The sequence below is a fragment of the Canis lupus genome, chromosome 12 (assembly GCF_048164855.1).
Source record: "Canis lupus baileyi chromosome 12, mCanLup2.hap1, whole genome shotgun sequence".
NCBI lineage: Eukaryota > Metazoa > Chordata > Mammalia > Carnivora > Canidae > Canis > Canis lupus.
The window spans coordinates 39,994,129-40,014,492 of record NC_132849.1 but is presented as its reverse complement, the minus strand read 5'-3'; the positions used below and the strand labels follow the sequence as shown (position 1 = coordinate 40,014,492).

Here is a 20,364-nt window from a genome sequence, read left to right as displayed (position 1 = left end):
CTTTCTTGCTAACTCCACCTCTGTATCCTGAATTGAGACTGTGTATGAAAACTTAGATGTGACCACAGGATTTTTTGTTCATTAAAAGCAATCTAGAAAGTCATGAAACCACCAGAATTTGCCCTTTGAAGAAAGTTTACAGGAAAGTAGAAAATCAAATGGAGTTTCCTTTCATGATTACACTCCACAAGTCCAGTTTGTTCCAAGTCCCGGTTACAAAGCTCACACAGGAAGTTACTTCTTTTCTCTTGGAGAAGTCATAAATTGCACAAATAAAGATCCCTATCACTTTGCTTGCAAATGACAGGAAGAGGCTCTTAACTTACTACCTTCCCCCTAAGCTATTGCTTCTTCTTTCTTCCAGCTCAGCTTTCATCACATCAGTCCCTTGCTCTGTGCCTTCGGTGACTTCCCACATATTCCAGGTAGCATCCAAGTTCCTTAGGCTGTCTTCATTTTCAGCCTTTTCTCCTAGATCTCTGCAAACCTGGTCTTCACACTCCAGAGAAAATACAACATGTGCCTCTAACTCTGTGCCTTTGGCCATTCTGTTCCTCTTCCACCTGCATCTTGACTTAGAAGACCCCAAACGCTTCCCTGGCAAAGGTTGTTTTTTTTTGTTTTTTTTTTTTCTGGCAAAGGTTTTTTATGTCACCCCAGCCAGGAGTGGTCTAACCTTCCTTGCATTCGTAGAGAGAATGGCTGTGCCACTCTCACAGTGCAGCTGCAGGGTTGCCCCGGGCAACTCCATGGTACCCTCTCTGAACAGGACGCCACAATGGATATTCCAAAGGACAGATGCTTTGTGGGTATATGAGCTGAGGAAATACTGGGTTCAGCAGATTGTTCTGATAAAACTTAAAGATCAAAATAAATACTAGCTCTAATAGATTTTAACCCACTAAATAAGATTAAGACTTATGAGTCCAAAGTGATAACTAATAAATAAACAAATTGGAAAGAAAGGAAAGTTCTTCTAGGAATGACAACTAATGAATACAGTTAACCATCTTGCAATCAGTATAATAATTGATCCAGTCAAGAATCATCAATGGGTGCTAAAACTAACAGGTGAAAGCTTAATGATCAAGATACATAGACTCAAAGTATCTTCTCACAGATTATTTATTAACTATAAAAGTTAAAAAAGTAATCTTACAGTGGAGAAAACTGATGGATACCACTTTAACCAAGTGATCCAAGTTCACATTGGGGAAATAATGTGAATAATGGGGAAAATAATTTCCCCTCTAAATAATGGGGAAACTGACATCTTGTGTCTCCCAATATAATGCACGGAGGAACATTTATCACTTCTCTGGCATTCTTGCCCCAAATGCAGACTCTGAATCCAATTATAAGAAAGCATGACACAAACTCAAAATCAGAGATATTCTAAGAAATAATGGCCCATTCTCCTCATAAACATCAATGGCACAAAAGACAAGGAAAGTTAAAGAGCCGTTCCAGCTTTCAGGAAATTTAAGAAATATGGCAATTGACTGTATGACCCTGGGTCCTGTGGACTGGCTTAGGGGAAAAGTTATAAATGATATTATTGGGGAAATTGGAATATGTTGCAGAAGGGCTATAGATTAGATAATAGTATTATATCAACACTGGATTTCCTGACTTTTATAGGGACTGGTTCTATAAGAATACTCTCACTCTTCATTTAAGGGGTAAGAGAGCATGACATTGGAAATTTACCCTCAAATGGTTGGGAAAGAAAATTTTATATTTTATGTATCCATTTCTATTAACTATATACATAAATAAATATAAAAAATTATTTAGGTACTTATATACATCTGTGTATCTACATATATATATCTGTAAACATATCCATATATATCAAATACATGCGTGTATCACATAAACACCTGTGTGTGTGTGTGTGTGTGTGTGTGTGTGTACAGGGAGAGAAAATGAGAGATAATGATAAAGCAAATGTGGCAAAATGGCAACAGCTGGTGAATGTGAGTAGTCTTGTGAGTATTTTTTTGTATTCTTCTTGCAACTTTTTTGTACATTTAAAATAATTTCAAAATGCAAAAACGTTTAAAAAATAAATTTCTTCAGTAGAGAATTTCTAAGGGCTTTTAATACTCGTGCCTTCATTCTGTCCTCATTAAATTGGGCACCTGCTATGTGCCTACATTGTGCTAAGTAGTTTAAGAATATCTGAAAAGAGGAGGTGCCTGGGTGGCTCAGTTGGTTAAGACTCATGATTTCAGTTCAGGTCATGATCTCATGGGTCATGGGATGGAGCCCCGTGTCACATTTCATGCTCCACAGGAAGTCTGCTGGAGATTCTCTCCTCTACCCCTCCCCCCACTTGCAAGTGTGCACATTTTCTCCCTCCTCTCCCTCTCTCTAAAATAAATAAATCTTCTTTAGAAAGAGAGAGAGAGGGGAGTATCTGAAAAGAGCATTTCATGAGATTCGTTTTCTGTGAAATACATTTTGCAATTTATTACTTTGCCTAATTATAATCTATCTCTTTAACTGGTCCATAAGGTCTCGAATGGCAGATGCCTGGCCTCTTCTTTAGAGATCATATTCATCCAATGCATACGACCCCACAGGCACAGGCCTGGGAGGAGCTCATATAGGTGAGTGAGCCCAAGCCACTGTGAGGCTCTCTGTAGCTGCCACCTGCTTCTGTGAGGATCACCCCTGGACGCCTTTAGCTGCACCCTGCACACCAAGTCTGCCAGACTCTTCCAGGTGCTGCGATCTCCACTAAACAGAAAGCGACTGCTGAGAAACTCTAGACTGCTGCCCACCCAAATGACTGTCACTACAATAATACCAAAATCCTGGGCAGCTCTTTCTTTCCCTCCAACTTTGACTCTAAAACAGAAAACATGGAAACGATGATCATCAAGGCCCATCACCACCACAGAAGGCGCCTGAGGTATTTGATCGGTGGCATCTTATACCCTCTCCAGGACCCCAGTTGGTGGAGACAGAGTCCTAGAGTGCCTGAAATTGGAAGAATAATAGGCTTACATTGCAGAATGAGTCACCCACTCCAACAGCTTCTTTGGTAACTTATCCACACAATATCCAGTAACAAAAGATCTACATCTAGTAAGATCTTAGAAATAGAAATGGAAACAAACTTACTCACAGCTGCCTTGATCTGGGAATTCCTGCTTGGTCTTGTTTGCAAAGCACAGCTTTTACTTTATCACTCCTTGACTGCCTCTCCACCTTTCTAGTAGTTTCTCAAGAGGCCACAGGTTTATAAATTACAAACATGAGTATGCATCACAGAAATTGACAATAGTAAAAGTTTCCAGAGATAGTAGGGTCTGATATGACGATACCATCTAAAAATTTTAAATTGCTTTCCCTAAAGTGGAACTAAAATTCAGGGAGAAACAGCTTTGCCAAGCCAGATTTACCTTGAAACATTCCCATTCAGGTCCAGTGCATCACAGCATGCCATCCCTAAGAAGAGCAGAACTTTGTCCTGTCACACACGAATTGATGGCATGATAAATAATAGAATCTTAGAGTAAAATGTGGCCTTCGAAGTCATTGCATCCAGCTTCTCACTCAATGTAAAAATTGCTTAAAAAAATTCCACAGAAGATGCTTTGTATGAGTAACACTTCTAGAAAGTCAACTCAACTGTTTCTTGAATCCCTCCAATGTAATCGCTGGATGCACAACAAAGTTGTTGGCAAAGTTGGATGCAAAAGTCTCACGACCGTCAGTCAACAGAGAAACTTTGCCTTACCTCTTGGTTTGCTACCAGATGCCAATCCTGAAAAGACGTTGGCATGGAGAAACACACCGAATCTGGAAGAACATGGCTGACCTTATCCTCAGTGCCTCCCAGTGGCACCACTCACACTGAATCCAATGATCTTCAGAGCACTGATGTGCCATGGCTCATGGAATTCCCTTTGCCAGTCACCCAGACACATCCTGACAATTTAAGCCCTGGATGCCCCATGAAACACATTTTAGCCCTTGAAAATTACCTCAAACATTGCCCAATTTCTCAACTCAAAAGTGCCAATAGAGCAAAACAAAACTACCCTTCTTTGGGGGTCCTTTATCATATTCATCGCTCACACTGTTCACATGGCCATTTATAAGGTGCAACTATGGCTATCCTTTTACTGTCCCTCTCATTCCCTACTGGAGAACTGGAGCAGGCAGGAGCACCCCAGCAACGGTGTATGGACGGGGCTGGGGACGATGCAATGTGTTTGCACGTTCCCTCCCTGAACCTGCTGTGAAATTTGCAAAGATTCACACCCTTGCAGTGCCCACAGGACTGGTACCCAAGTCTGAAGTCCCTCTCTGCTCCACCCACCACCCCGCCCCCATTTCCCCTCATACTGATAAAGTTCATCCAAGTAGGCAGTTTTTATCACAGTAAGAAACTTGAAATATTTATATGCAGTACCAAGTGCAGGGAGGGGGAGGAACATGTCCCTTATGGAAAAAATAAATGTGGCTTGCCACAACATGCCAGTAAATGTCCTCACACAAGTTAGCTGTCACATTTACCATGAAGTACCAAAATCAAAGGCTATGTCCATCTTATATTTTCTTGCTGCTAAGAAAACAAGTTCCTGTTCCTTCTCTCAGGAAAGAGGGTGATGAAAGCCTGGATTAAACACACAGAAATAGAGGTGTGGGGGGTGACTTCCGATCTCACGGAGGGACCTATGCCCCATCTCAGCTTTGAGCTAGTGTCTCTGCTGCTGAAGATGGTGTGGACTCGAACCCCTCTGCTAGCCTGCCTCCCCACGCTCCTCTGCCCCCTTTGCGTCTTGACTGTGTTCCAGCTCTAAGCAGGTTTTCTTTCCTCAGTGTTACCCAAAAGGCACCCACACTTTGAAGGGAGAGAGAGAGAGGAGAGGGGAAGGAGTGAGAGAGGATCTGAAAGAGAGAGAATAGAAGGACACACCTCTCTCCCGGGGAGCAGAGAAGCCGGACCAAAGCCCAGCTCTTTCTCACCTTTTTGCCATTCACGAAGAAAACCAATTCGTCAGCTGTCATTGTTGCCGGTCAGGTCCCTGAATCCAGGTGTCTCACTCCCCAAGAGGCACTAACACGTATTGCTGCTCAGCAACTTGAAAAATACACTTCCCAATGAAGTGAAACTTGGCCGGCCAATGGAAAGAGAGCAGCCTAGAGCTTCAGGGCACAGAGAGTTCTTGGCAAAAGCCACCAGTTTACATAATCAAGGAAAATGCAAACAATCATACATAGGAAGGCACACTCCCAACATCTGTTACAAAGAACACAGACGAAAGGCCCAGACAGATACCAGCCAGGGGATGACCTGTGTGGTCTTCAGCACCACCCTCAGGGAACCTGCTTCGTCGCCCCCCTGCCCAAGGCAGAGAAGGAAGAAGGGCTGTGGGCAGAGCCACAGCAAGAGAAATGATTCACACCTTTGCCCTCTCCACTTGTCATTTTGCCATTCAGGTTTACAGCAACCCACCCCTTACACAGATGCCTCATTCACACACAGCTGGGACGAATACAGAGGTCCCCAGCCCTGGAGCCCAGTGACCCAGAACCAAAACCTGGCCATTTGACCTCAGCATTGTTGTTTTCAGGACGCAGTGGCTTTCATCCTGTAAATGGGCGTATGAATGGCCCCAAGAGCAGAAGCTGGACAGACAAACGAATTTCATAGTGTTTTGTAAGTTTGCCAAGAACCAAAATCTTTATTACTATTGCAAATGTATTATTGATGACACAACAAAAATTATCCTGTTAACAAACCAATTTTTGATATTTTTCTTTTGCTTGTTTCTCTCAGGAAAAGGCCCTTGATAAGTTATCAGAGTAACTCATGAGAATATTTCTAATTGTCAAATAAATTAAAACACCCACCCAAACCTTACGGACCCAGGCCAAGTCAACCCGGAGCTGCAAACCTTCCCCCTTCCAGTATCCTTTCCCTCCTGGTATAAACACACATGCACACTGCCCACCTGGGCAGCGCTGTGAGCTTTGTGTGCCCAGCTGTGCCTCCCCACTTGCACATACATGCACACACACACACACACACACACACACATTCCCTCTTGTCCTCTTTAGTCTTAGAACAACCCATGCGGCTACTCAGCCAGCCTCTCTGCAGTGGGTCACTTCCCCCAGGCCCCTCACAGTCTACTTGGTGAAAGAAGGAGTCTTAGGCACATGTACTTGGATAGCACCAGCTTAGCGAAACCACAGACTGCCCGGACATTGTCAACACCATTCCCCCCTCCCTCCATACACTTTATTTAAGCAGGAGATGAGATCTCACTTGTAGGATCACCAAGCGTCCCTGTCTGGTCCCAACTCTCCTGGTTGAAGCATGGAAATTGTGACAAATCTCTCAGTCTAGGGCAATAGGGGATGGTTGGTCACCATAAAACAATGGTTCTTAACTGGGGGATTGGGTAGAGTAGATATTCCCATGTCTATAGGTTTCATGGTCATGACTAAGAGCTGCTACTGGCATCTAGTAGATAAGAGGCCAGGGATGCTACTAAACCCCTCACAAAGAACAGGACAGCGCCCCACAACAAAGAATCATCTGGTCTTAAAATGTCAATAGAGCCAAGATTGAGAAACCCCGCTCTAAAAGGAAGAGGGAAGAAGGAGGCAGAGAGAGGAAGGGAGGGGTTGGATCTGGGCAATGTTTCGTAATAGGTCAGTACTCACTCCTCTGTGGTAGAGAGGCTTTTCCTCTATCCACTGATCCACCCAGTTTTGCAAGCCCTCTACTGCCACACCCCCTCCCTACCCTCAACTAGACTCTGGCCAAAGTCCCAGGAAACACTCGATGTCCAGGAAAGAGCTTGGGACGTGGGGGGTTAGATAGTCTGGCTTAAATCATAGCTCTGGTACTACTGTGAGACCTTTGACAAAAATCACTCTCTTGGCTTCAATCTTATCTATGAAATGAAGTTGAATGCCTACTTTGTAAGAGTCCTATCTGGTAAGAATGAAAGGAGACATAGTTTAGGCAGCTGAACTTCAGCCTCTTTCTCTTATCTGGAGGTGAAATTCCTCTCTGTTATTGTGAAGCATTAAAAAAAAAGTGAAATATTTAATAAGGGCTTATATATTGTTCAGATTTTATATCTGTGATAACTGTAGTAACCAGTTTATTTCTATAATATTGAGATTTGGCTAAACATTGACTTTGTATGATTACTCATTATTTGACAAAATATTGGTGAACTTTTCCTTCTCTGTACTTTTTCAAAATGTTACAAATTAGAAGAAAACAGTCTAAAATAAGCATTTTCCCCCAAGCTAAAGACCTCCTGTAGATGCTTTCAATATTGAGATGAATTCACAAATTTGGGTTGAGTTAATGGGATTTCGTGGTTTGGAGATAGGGCAAGTCTAACCTACATTATATTAACTTACCCTGTTTTTCCTAAACAATGCCTTGGTTTATAATAGGCACTGTATTGGTGTGTGAGGCCTTAAATCCGAAGAAAAGCCAAATAGGCCCGGAGGACTCCTGGACAGAAGCTTCTTCCCTCCTGGAACAATGCTTGCAGAAAATTCCTGGGATAACACTCACAGGAAATTCCTGGAACACTTGCAGGAAATTGCTAGAACTAAGAATGAAAAGATAGCAGAGAACAGTCTTTATTTCTGGAACAGTGAACTCCCTTGGGGTCAAGCACTCCCTGGACGAAAAACAATTCAGGAGAACTTTTGGAATGTTCTCCAGAGGCCTGGTCAGGGCCCGGTGACAGCTGTCGAGCCTTTCCTGCTTTGGAGCTGATGTTTTGGTGAGCAGCACACATCCTGGCAGCTTCTGGTGCGTCCTGGCAGTTCCTGACAGATGCTGCAGAAGACTCCTGCCAGCTCTGAACCGGCTTTGGCTGCAGTGCTCTTGGGGGCTCCTTCCCTTGCTTTACATCTGAATTTGCATTTTTACCTGTACCCCACAGCATTTTCTGTTCATTTTCTTCACTCACAAAAAAGTTTCACTTAAAAAGGAAAAAAATCACTTTTCTTTCAGAATATTCCATGACTCATTTTTTGGTGTTTTTTGTTTTTTGTTTTCTGCTAAGTTTGTTATTGTTTTTTGTTTGTTTGTTTGTTTTTTCCCTAGGCTTAGTTTCTCTCCTACAAAGGTCCATGCTGGATAAAAGATTTTGCAGTGTTCTCAGAGCATCACTGCGTGGCACCTCTCTTCCCTTGTTCTCCCAGACATCTAGATTATTAACCAGCCCTAATCATAGTTCTTGACACCTGAGTAGCATAATATGATTTCATTTGATCTTTTAACAGCCCTGCAAGATGGGCAGGGAAGTAATTATTATCTTCCCTTTCTAGACAAAGAAAATGGGGGTCAAAGAGGTTGACTTGCCAACAGTGTCACAGCCTCCTACCCACTCCCTAGCAGAGAAATCATCTCTTTGATGATTCTTCACTAACTGTGGAGCATAAACCCAGGATTGTCAGCATAGCATTCATGGCCCTTCTCAGTCCAGCTAAAATCCAGTCTTTCTTCCATGCCTGGATGGTGAGCCCTGGACCAAGAGCAGAACTGTGTTTACTGCTTTATCCCTGGTGCCTAGCATAGTGCCAGGTCTGCAAGAAGGATTAATAAATGCTTACTGGATTGAGCCCACAGTGCAAGGAAAGAGTTGAATTTTCAGAAATCTCTAAGCTCCTTTTTCTTGACTCATCAGATTTTTTTCCCTATAGTTAACATGATATTACATTGGTTTCAGGTGTACAATATAGTGATTCAACAACTCCAAATATTACACTGTGCTTTCACAAGTGTTGCTACCATCTGTCACTGTGCAACACTATTACAATATCTTCAGCTGTGTTCCCTGTGCTGTGCCTTCCATCCCTGTTGTGCCCAAGATTGTGAATCCGAGAAACCACCAAGGAGCCGACACCGATGCAAACACACGAGGGTTTATTTACAAACTCGAGCTTGGGTCCAAGAATACCCGACACGGCGGAGCAGGGACTTGGGCCCCGAGGTGGGTTTCAGCTTAGTTTTATGGGCTGGTCTAGGGGACCTCCAGAAGGGGTGGAGCAATTTCTCAAGTTCTGTTTACATTCTGGTATGGGGCTTTCAAGGGCATTGAGCTCTGCTCTCATTCTGATATGGAACTTTCTGCCACTGGCATTGAGCTCTGTTCTCATTCTAATATGGGGCTTCCTGCCACTGGCTTGGGCTCTGTTCTCATTCTAATATGGGGCTTTCTAGGGCGTTAAGCTGTAAGCTGCTTTTTCCCTGTAACTGAAGTAATGTAAATTTCAGCTCTTATTCACAGGGGCCTGGGATGGCTATGCTTGTGCTAACGCTGAACTTAAAGTGGAATGGCCTTAATTTCCTCGTCATCCACAATCCCCCCCCTAACTTACTCATTCCATACTAGAAGCCTGTATCTCCCACTCCCCTTCACTCATCTGCTGTCCCCCTATCACCCTCCCCTCTGGCAACCATCAGTGCTCTGTATCTGTAGATCTGATTCTTGCTTATTAGTTTGTTTTGTCGTTTGTTTGTTTTTTAGATTCCACATGTAAGTGAAATCATATATTTGTACTTCCCAATCTTATTTCACTTAGCATAATAGCTCCTGACTTTTTTTTTTTTTAAGATTTTATTTATAAGAGAGTGAGCAAGCATGAAAGCATGAGTGGGAAAGAAGGGCAGACAGAGAGGGAGTAGTAGACTTCCCGATGAGCAGGGAGCCCAATGAGGGACTCGATCCCAGGACCCTCATATCAAAAACAGAACTTTTTCCCATCATTCCATGTATTATTAGCAACATTTAATTCCTTCATCAGCTCCTTTCCAACTAACCTTCTTTCATTGATATTAGGTAACCAGCATGAGGAACCAGGTTCCTCAGCAACAAGTAATCCTTTATTACTATGGAAGAAATCAACACTTGATATTCTATACACATCTAGGAAGTAGATCCTTCTAGAATTAAGAAGCTGATATTATTGAAAAAGAGACAAAGAATCAAAACTAAAAGCATCTGAATTTCAGCCTGGGTCAGTTACTACATGCATACAAGAGCTCAAGGAATAGAAAGAGCCCAGGAGCAGTTTAAACCCACTTTATCTGTCTGCATCTATTATGCTTTTGACAATGTCTTTTGTACTCAATAAACTCCATAACCCTGGAGACCTTTGTGATGATGACAATGTGTGCCCCTCAGAACACAAAGTAAGTTCTCTCTTTCTAATTCAAGGTGCTCCAGCACAATTCAGGAAAGAGAGTCCTTACTTCTGGCTCATGCAAAGGGTCAACTCACATTTACTCTGTAGACAGTAGGCCTAACAAGTAGTCACTGAGGAAGATTATTTTCACAATTTGTTTGCACCCTCTATGCCTCTCACCTGACTTTTTTTCATATTATCATCTGAAATACTATCTAACGTAGTCACTTAACATGTTTATTACTGCACCCATTCTCTCCGTACCCAACAGAATGTAAGTATGGCACACATGTCTACCATTTCACAAAATATTCATATCCTCCTTCTCTAATGAAGAGTTTCTGCTGGGAGGTCACTGCTCAGCCAAGAGCACCATTTCCTATCCTCTTAGAGGTGAGAAAGCCCTATGACTGAGTTCTGATAATATAATGTAGGTGAATGTGATGTTCACAATATCCAGGCTCCCATTCTCTCTGTCCCACTGTCTGATCATTAATGTCAATGCCCAGGGTGACCTTGGAAGCCACACATTGAAGATGGCACAGCCTTCCGTCAGCCCAAGTACTTAAAAAAACACAATGATCTGAGTGCTCCCTTCTCCCTCCCTCATAGCTGTTGGGAAGGAAGATTTTTTCCCTCTGTCCTTCAAAGTGCTTCTAGATGGTCCAAGAATTAAATTGACAAGAGACAGATAAATAGGAGAAAAAGACAAACAAAAAAAATCCCAATGTCTCTTTGCCTCCGGGTACGTACAGGGAGGGTACCTATCACGAGGATGAATTATTTTCTGCTTTCTGGAGACAAAGGATGGGATCAAGGGTGCAGTCAGGTTCTTCTTGAACTGGTTGTTTCTTAAATAACTTCAATTTAAAATAATCAGTATGCCGAAGTGGTTCATTTTAGGGCAGACTGCCCTTGGCCACCACATTGTCTATGTGACCTTACAAGAACAAGAAATAAATCTGTATTGTGCTTACCCACTGCGATTTCTGGGTTCGTCTGTTACAGCACCCGTTATTACATGCGCTAATACAGTAAGTTCCCCAAGGGCGAGATGTCTATCTGGTTTTTTTGTTTGTTTGTTTGTTTTAGATTTTATTTATTTATTCATGAGAATATACAGAGAGGAGAGAGAGGCAGAGACACAGGCAGAGAGAGAAGCAGGCTCCATGCAGGGAACCTGATGTGGGACTCAATCCTGGGTCTCCAGGATCATGCTCTGGGCTGAAGGCAGCGCTAAACCACTGAGCCACCCAGGCTGCCCGCCTATCTGTTTTTTTCAGTGCAAAATATTACATGGACATGATAGACACAATATTTACTAAAAAAAAAAATGTTGAATAATGAATGAAGAACAAACGCATAAATGTCAGCAATGCCAGAACCTAGTTTTAATTAAAGGCAAGAAAGCATGGCTTAAATATCTGATTTGGTCCGCTTGCAAAGCTGCATGTGCAAATGATGCCACCGAGAACTATGGGTTCCTGAATAGAACTGTCATCCCCGAGTCCTGTTTAAGTGGACTTAAGTGTCCTCATCCTCAGAACCTGTTTTAAAGATGAGCTTCAGAGCAACTTCTACACTGGGCAATAGTCACATATCCATTCATTTGTCACTTTTAAAAGGACTCTGCCATCTACTAGGCACTGTACTGAGCATTGATACTAACTACAGGGCCAGAGAGGCCTTAAAGGTACTTCATTGTATCTTCTAGAGAATCCAGGATTCCTGAGCCAGGGTTGCAATCCCAGAACTCACCCTCCCTCCTAAATATCAGCACTCCCCAGAGCAGAGATGCAGAATTCGGACTTATATATTGATATTTTCAAAGTTGTTATCATTGAAAACTTGAGAGCTTCCTTCAGCCCTCCCAGGGCCCTCACAGTTGTCTCTGGGAAGTCATCTCAGGGTGCAGGCTCTACGGGGGAGATCACCTGCTGTTCCCATTCTAAATTTGTTCTTGAACCAGAATGCTCTGCAGGAACATAGTGTTGCTAATCCTGTTATTTGCTTTTTTCTTTTAAAAAGGAAGGAATTCCTTCTCTTCTGGGGGAAAAATAAAAGATCCCATTAAACCGCTGTTAATACCCTGAAGCATACAACCCCAAAATGAAACATAGTCTCCAGAGTATTCAGGGCCAGAAGGCAAGCTAGCCACCTCAGACTTGTTCTCTAGAAGTTCAGGTTCCTGATGCTCAGGGAGAGGATGTGGAAACCCGAATGGCCTTCCACATAGAGGCATCCATCCCTCACTTTGGTCTGGTCCCTGCCTGGACAAGGCTGTCCGCTGCTGATGGCACCTACCTTTCTTGCATCGTAATTCTGGAAGTGGCCTACCCTTCTCTCCAGAGCCACGAAGACCAGTTGATCTGAGGTTTAATATTTGAGATCTTAGCCATCCACGAGTAATGCCCAAGTTTCAAGACCTAACATTTGCCATTTTTCTGAAGCCATGGGTTCAGATCTCATGAGCTCACGGCACCCCCGAGCGCTTCTCACTTAGTGATCTCAGGGGCTGCTTATATTGTTAGCTTTGCTTTTGTGTATTTTACAGCAATGGGGAAAATTAAAACATCACATCTCCTTACTGATTTAACAACTCAAAGATCATTTAGGAGAATATATGGCTCTTGCTATAAATGCTGCCATCGGAGGCCTCCAGTTCTGAGGCTATTCCACTGGCCAAGGCTAAATCATTTCCACAGTGAGAGACATTTTGAAGGGGGCAAAAGATTTATGAGGACGCAAATATGTGTCAGATCCTGGGCTATCATTCTATATGGATCTCATTTACTTTCTACAATACCCCCATGGCATAGATATAATTTCTTGTTTTCTATATGAGGAAGCTTTCTGGGCTCAGAGGGGTTAAGTAACTCACATGTCTGGTAAGGGGGAACCAGGATTTGAACCAAGTTCCTCTGAGTCTACAATCTTCTGATGGCAATAGAGAGCAGAGCCTAGGCTTTCCTAGCTTGACACCTCCCCCAAAATGATTCTTTTACCCTTTACAGGGTTTGGAGGTGGGGGAGAAACTGCTTCCTTAATAAAGTACTCACTTCACACTGAGGAAGAACCAGCAGTGAGCAATAATCTTAAAAGAATTAGGTCAGCAGAGGATAAAGCAGCAGGAGTCCGGCATCCCTGGGGCTGAGGGGAGTGGCCTTTCTACTGAAAAAACACACAGAGATGCTTTAGAGCTGTTTTTGCTCTTACAGTCCATATAAAGTGCTCCAAGGACCAAGAACAGCCAGTAAACAGAAATCAGGCATCTGACTACAACAGCACTGGGACATTCTGGATTCCCAAATAAAATGTAGTCGGCAACAAGTATAGGGAGAGAGAAGAACAAGAGTGTGGTAAGTGAATCTGATCTCAGCTGTCATCCATCTAACACTTTGACCCAGAAAAGGGCCCAGGTCCCAGCCCCATCTGCCAGGAGGAGCAAGATGAGATGGAACCCGTGCACTTCTGCCACCGGTCCCCACAGACTCCCAGGCCCGGGGTGTGCAGAGACAGGTGAAGGCAGGAACGCTGGTGCAGGCTGCACCCCAGCAGGTGGGTTTGGCTCCTTTTCTCTCTGGAGAACCAGAGGGATTGCTAGACTTAAGAACCTATGGGCCTGACGGGTCTTATATAGGGACTAAAATGTTTCCCTCCGTGTTCCAGGAAGTTACTGAGTCTATCATCATAGACTCAAGACATAAGTGGATGAGGAGGAGGACAGAGGACCCAAAAGGAGGGAGAGTAGGAGAGGATTACAAGGATGGGGGGCAGACAATCGTAAGCATGATTGCCTTGGGGACACTCCATGGCCTCTTGGAAGATGTCCAATCCCTGTGATTCTTGGCTGCCTCCTCTTACCAGTCGAGTGGCCAGAGAAGAATAGGTCACAGTCCTTAGAGACCTGGAATGAACAATTGTTGGGACTCAATCACTCAGTGTTTTCCCTATACTAAATGTTCTCTAGTCTTCACTTCTATCTTCTCATCACCATTATTCTGAAAATCTCATGTGGAAGTAAGAACTGGCATGACAAGAATCTCGTGAATTCTACAGCCCCAACAGCCCCATCGATGATGCCAGTGAAGCAGCAGCTTCAGGAAATTCATGAAATACCTTGCTGGGAGCTAAATATGAGTGCTTTCCTGCTGGGTCTATGAGCAGAGCTTGGGAACTTGTCCTCCCACCACTACACACACACACAAACACACAAATATACATAAATATATAAAATGTATGAATATAAAAATCTATGTATATATAAATATAAAATTATATATACACATACATATTAAAATCTTTTTCCTAGACAAAATTTTGCAAGCCTCCTCATGCCTTTGTTATGAACAGACAGAAGTCCCACTCCACTGGTCTAGAGATTTTTGGCAACCAAGCATTGAATTGAGATGAGGCCACAGAAAGTCCAGTGGGAGACAAGAGGCTCAGGTGACAGCCTCAGGATCTTCTCCTCTCTCTGACATTTTTTCACAAGACCCTTCCCATCTGTAAAATTCCACAGACCCTCCCAGTTCTGAGAATGCTTGGGATAATGATGCTGGGGCTTTTTTTGTGGCTGGGGGGGAGGACCTTGTTTCCAAAGACAAAGCTTGCCCAAGTGTGCCATGACTCTTTTTATTCCAGTCCTCTGAGCCTCGCCCATCTCTGAGCAAGTTGTCCCTTGCTGCAAGACACTCCTATTTCTTGCCTAAGATCAGTGCAGTCCAGGAAAAGAAATTATTATCAGGTGATGGAAGCACTCTCATTTGTTATGCTTTTTATTTGCATACATAACTGTTCAGGCCAGTATTTCCCACAGTGGATGATCCTTGCATTGTCATCCTCTCTTTAGCATTTCACATTGTGAAATGTTCACAATTTTTTTGTAGCATTACAAAATATGTTGTCAGCCTGAGACTCTCTTAAAAGATCTATTGGTGGATGGAGATACCAGGAAGTTTCTTGTGGCAAGGTCTGGTGCTCCCACAAACCCTACCTGGTACCTGATGGCAGGACTCACTGAGGATAGAAGATGGCTCATCTTGGCCCCACCTCGAGGTCAGGTGAGAGATGGCCCTGTCCTATAGCTGCCCCTCAGAGAGCTCTGCTCTGGCCTCCTGGTGCTTCTATTTCTCCACACTGGGTGAGAAGTCCTTTGGGCCTAAGGAAAGTAAGCACTCATAGCCTGCATCACTCCCCTCTACAGCATGCCCCAAATACCCAGGTTCCTGTCCAACTGGCTCCCAATTCACATTCAAGACTCAGCCTCACCATTTCCCTTGGCCTAGCCCTCCAAAGGAAAGCCATGCTCCTGGTAGACTTGCCCCTTGGATCCTAGGATGTGCCACCAAGACTCACCTAGGCCCAGCTTACCTAACAGCCTCATTTCCAGCCACCTGACCCATTTGTGGCCACAACAGGCTACTCTCTGCTCCCTGAACTCATCACCAAACTTCAATGCCTTTGCCCACATCATTCTCTCAACCTAGGCCTTCCTTTCCCCACCCTTTCCCCTACTGAATCCTTTAAAGTTCAGCTCAGATGCAACCAGTTCCCCCAGGCCCAGAGCCTCAGACTCACAGCCACATCTGGGACAATTCACTGTTCCCTCATCTGTTTCCATTGTGTTGGATGCCTACCTCTGTCATGGCATATAACACAGAAATCAAATCTTGCTTATTTTGTATCCCCAGGGACACATGGTAGGAATCCATAAATATTTGCTCAGTGACCTCTGCATGGCTGGGGGAAGCAGAAGGAAAGGGACTCATTCTACCCACATGGTTTGCCAGAGTCTCTTTCCTTCCCACCCAGAAGAGAAAGTCATTCTGATCTCATGTTTATTTGTATCATTACTCTTCTCCTCTTTTCTTCCTTTTCATTGTGATTGTCACCGTCCACTATGGTTTGTACAGTATTTTGCTTCTTTTATATACATCACTTTACATGATACATGAAATACATGATATCATAAGGCCCATTTTCAACTGAAGAAATTTCATTTCCAAATGAAACACAACTTTTGTTTTCACCTGAGATTGAGCGAGCAGCAGTTTGAACTTGAAACCCAGCTTCTAATTCCATAATCAGTGCACCTTCTACTCTCCTGGATCCTTGAGATGATGACTTGAGCGCCCATGATGTCCTCATTATCGAGAAGATCGGTAGATCTTGGGAACTGACCAGGTCAGAGATCTAGTCAACACTGGATTTGGACAAAAAAGGAAGAGTTAGGGCAGAAACCCTTCATATCCATAAAACAAACCCACCACCAACAACAACCACCAACAATGAAAATTTAGATACTGGGATTAAGTAAACCCCAATTACCAGAAATGCTGGTTTAAGTGAAGTAATATTTTCCAGAAAACTACAGGTAATATGGGAATCACTCATGGTTTAGAGCTCTGCCATTGCTGAGTGCTCTCTCATGAGCAACATTTCAAAAGGTTTTGGAAAGAACGTTTATTAAAGGGACAGAAGTAGTCCAGAAATGGGTGACTAAACACTATAAGGGTGAGAAAGGAACAAATGGGAGAACTGGTCTGGCAGAGGACAAGGAAGGAATCCAGGAAGTAACTCAAAGAAAGCCAACTCTGGGCAGAGGGAGAATGAGCTGGGCACAGCCACCCACTCCTGTGGTTTCCAGCAGCACAATGCCAACCTAACTACACCAAGCCAGGTAGGTCAGTTCTGGCAGAAAGGGGTAACATCATGGGCTTATCTGTTCCCACTCCAGAAAAAGTCCTGGAAAGTGGAGACAATCTCCTCTCATCTTTCTTCTGGAAAGGAGTAGCTGCTCTCCTGCCTGCTAGAGCACGACCTCCTTTTCCCTCCAGAAGATTTTCCAGGCTCCCATGTGCTCCCTCAGGAAGCAAATGCTCCCACACTCAAGTCCCTTTCTGCTTGGACATGGGTGGAGAAGCTCTTCCTCACTCTCACAATGCGTAGGAAGTGGCATGATGCTGTACTGGCCATTGTAGAATGAGATAAGGAATAAGATAATGCCCAGCTTCTGTCAGTAAGGCCAGCTTTCCAGGGTATAAGAATAGGGTATAAGAAGCAGATATCAACTCAAAGGAGCAGTAATTGGCATGACCTGAATTAAAGAGTCCAACTCTGCACCTGTTTTCACACGCCTCATACCTGCCTTGTCCCTCAGCAAGGACTGGAGATTCAGCCCTTTCCTACCAAGCATCCATGGAAAGGAAGGGAATCATCAGGGAAATACAAATCAAAACCACAATGAGATACCACCTCACACCAGTGAGAATGGGGAAAATTAACAAGGCAGGAAACCACAAATGTTGGAGAGGATGTGGAGAAAAGGGAACCCTCCTGCACTGTTAGTGGGAATGTGAACTGGTGCAGCCACTCTGGAAAACTGTGTGGAGGTTCCTCAAAGAGTTAAAAATAGACCTGCCCTACGACCCAGCAATTGCACTGCTGGGGATTTACCCCAAAGATACAGATACAATGAAACGCCGGGACACCTGCACCCCAATGTTTCTAGCAGCAATGTCCACAATAGCCAAACTGTGGAAGGAGCCCCGGTGTCCATCGAAAGATGAATGGATAAAGAAGATGTGGTTTATGTATACAATGGAATATTCCTCAGCCATTAGAAACGACAAATATCCACCATTTGCTTCAAGGTGGATAGAACTGGAGGGTATTAGGCTGAGTGAAATGAGTCAATCGGAGAAGGACAAACACTATATGGTCTCATTCATTTGGGGAATATAAAAAATAGTGAGAAGGAAGGAATAAAGGGGAAAGGAGAAAAAATGAGTGGGAAATATCAGAGAGGGAGACAGAACATGAGAGACTCCTAACTCTGGGAAACAAACTAGGGGTGGTGGAAGGGGAGGTGGGTGGGGGGGGTGACTGGGTGACGGGCACTGAGGGGGGCACTTGATGGGATGAGCACTGGGTGTTATTCTATATGTTGGCAAATTGAACACCAATAAAAAATAAATTTATAAATTAAAAAAAAGGAAAGGAAGGGAATCATGGAGGAGGAGGACTGGAAGTTTTGTTGCTGAACAAAGCTTAACACAGCACAGACAGGTTATTCAAATTCCCACGAAGAACTTTCCAGAAGCCTGAGTGACTGCAGGCCCTGAAACACCTGGCAGAGCCACCACATAGCAATTAGTCACCCCTAAGAGCTGCAGATCAACTTCAGAACAGACGTGGAAGCAGCAAGTGGAGCAATGGGTGTCTGTCTGAGCTGCAGGTGCCTGCGGATGCCCCAGCATATCCCCCTAGTTATGATGTGTCCTCCAACAAAAGAAGTCCACAGTTAGTTCTGGGAAGCATTCTGGGGAGAGATCTCACAGCTGGCCTTCTCCTCTGGAGCACCCTACTGTGCTCTCATGGCCACTAGGCAATGCCTCAGACATCTGAAGCATCCCTGAAAGGACTGTCCTGGGCTGGGAGTTCTGAATTCCCAGTGTCCCATGTAAGTCCATCACTGCTCATGCTAGAATCAACCAATAGAAGTAGAGGAAGGTTTTGCTATTTTGATTCTCAAAGCTTGACCCCTGGTTTTTTCTATTACACTTCTAGGAACTAATTTTTATTACATAGGAACTCCTTCCAGGAGATTGAAAAATAGCTTTTAACACCAGGCCAGTAAGAAGAGCTTCAAAGGGAAGAGATTCTAGGGATGAGATTTAGAGAAGGAAATATTAAGAGCATAGTAGTGGTATATGCAGCATCTCTAACATACAGTGAGGGAGAGACAGAGAGACTGAGAGAACAGAATTCAAATATTTGTGTTCAAATCGCAGGCTCTCCATGCACACTCTCCATTCAAGGGCAAGATCCCTATACTCAATGAGCCAGAGTCACCATCTGCCTAATGGAGATCATATTTTCCTTAGCTGGTGGTTATAAGGAAATAATCTCAATTGCCAGGAAGAGAGCAGGTATTCAGGAAATGTCTCTTCAACCAGAAGTTGGAGCTTGGCACTATTTCATAGGGTATTTTTTAAAGATTTTATTTATTTATTCATGAGAGACATGGAGAGAGAGTCAGAGACATAGGCAGAGGGAGAAGCAGGTTCCATGGAGGAAGCCCAATGTGGGACTCAATCCCGGGACTCGGGGATCACGCCCTGAGCCAAAGACAGATGCTCAACTGCTGAGCCACCCAGGCGTCCCTCATAGGGTATTTTAGCCACTTTCCCAAGAACCTCCTGGCCACAGGCAACTATCAATAAACCACTGACATCAGTTAAGTACTGCCTAGGAGAAAGGCCTTGAGTCCCACACTGAGGCACACCATTGACCCTCCGCAGACAGGGACAGAGCAGAGACTCCTCCTGGAGCTTGCCTTGAGCCACACTACCTTAGTAAGTACACAAAGACCCTTCACCTAGTTGGTGGGGAACCAAACAGAAATGATACTAAGGGGTCTCTGACTTTTAGGACTTCCTTGTAGCCAGGTCCTAGCCCAAAAAATGCAAAGGCAGCAGTAAGGATTTGGATGAGAGAGTCAAGGTACCTTTGTATCAGGCACAGATATTCTTCCAGGAAATTTCAGTTTCTCTCTCTTTACCAAGTCATACATAATCTAATCTTCTTTACATTTTGTTCCTGATTCATTCCTGCTCCACTGCATTTGGACCTGAAGGCATGACTTCTGAAGCCTGGAGAGACATGACCAAGCTAAACTCTCTCAGAAGTGATGCATGTCACTTCTGTTCATACTCAGTCAGCTGAAGCTGTCACACTAGCCGCATCTAACTTCAAGGAAGTGAGTCTCCCAGGCAGCTGAGATTGGGTTAAACTGTGGCCACAATAAATTCCCCAAATCTCAGTGGTTTACAGGCAATTTATTTCTTGCTCATGTGACATGCTCCCTGAAGATCACCTAAGTCCCTGGGGCCTATGCTAAAGGAGCAGCCCTTACATCAGACATTGCCATTCTCATGAGATATGGAAAAGAAAGTTTGTGGATTGAGGCTGTGGCATTAATGCTTCTCAGAAGTGGCACACCGCCCTTCCACTCAGACCAAAGTGAATCCCATGGCCTATATCTGATATCAGAGAAATTTAATCCTTCAAACAGAGAGGCAACACAGATCAGATGAGGAAGCCAGATGAGGAAGCCAAAGGGTCGGGAGGTATAATCATCTCATCACACAGAGGCGCACAAGACATCAG

General features: G+C 43.9%; 1 protein-coding gene across 3 annotated transcripts in view; it reads right to left on the bottom strand.

Moving 5' to 3' along the window:
• The window catches only part of XDH (xanthine dehydrogenase), a 60,384-nt gene extending 54,880 nt beyond the window's left edge, over positions 1-5,504 (bottom strand). The window contains exon 1 of one of the 3 annotated variants that reach the window (XM_072770620.1): positions 4,987-5,504. In XM_072770620.1, coding sequence (XP_072626721.1) covers positions 4,987-5,028 — 42 coding nt within the window. In that variant the 5' untranslated portion in view covers positions 5,029-5,504. The remainder of the gene's footprint in view (positions 1-4,986) is intronic. The other 2 variants (XM_072770621.1, XM_072770622.1) reach the window with 2 other exon arrangements.
• Between the last annotated feature and the right edge of the window lie 14,860 nt (positions 5,505-20,364).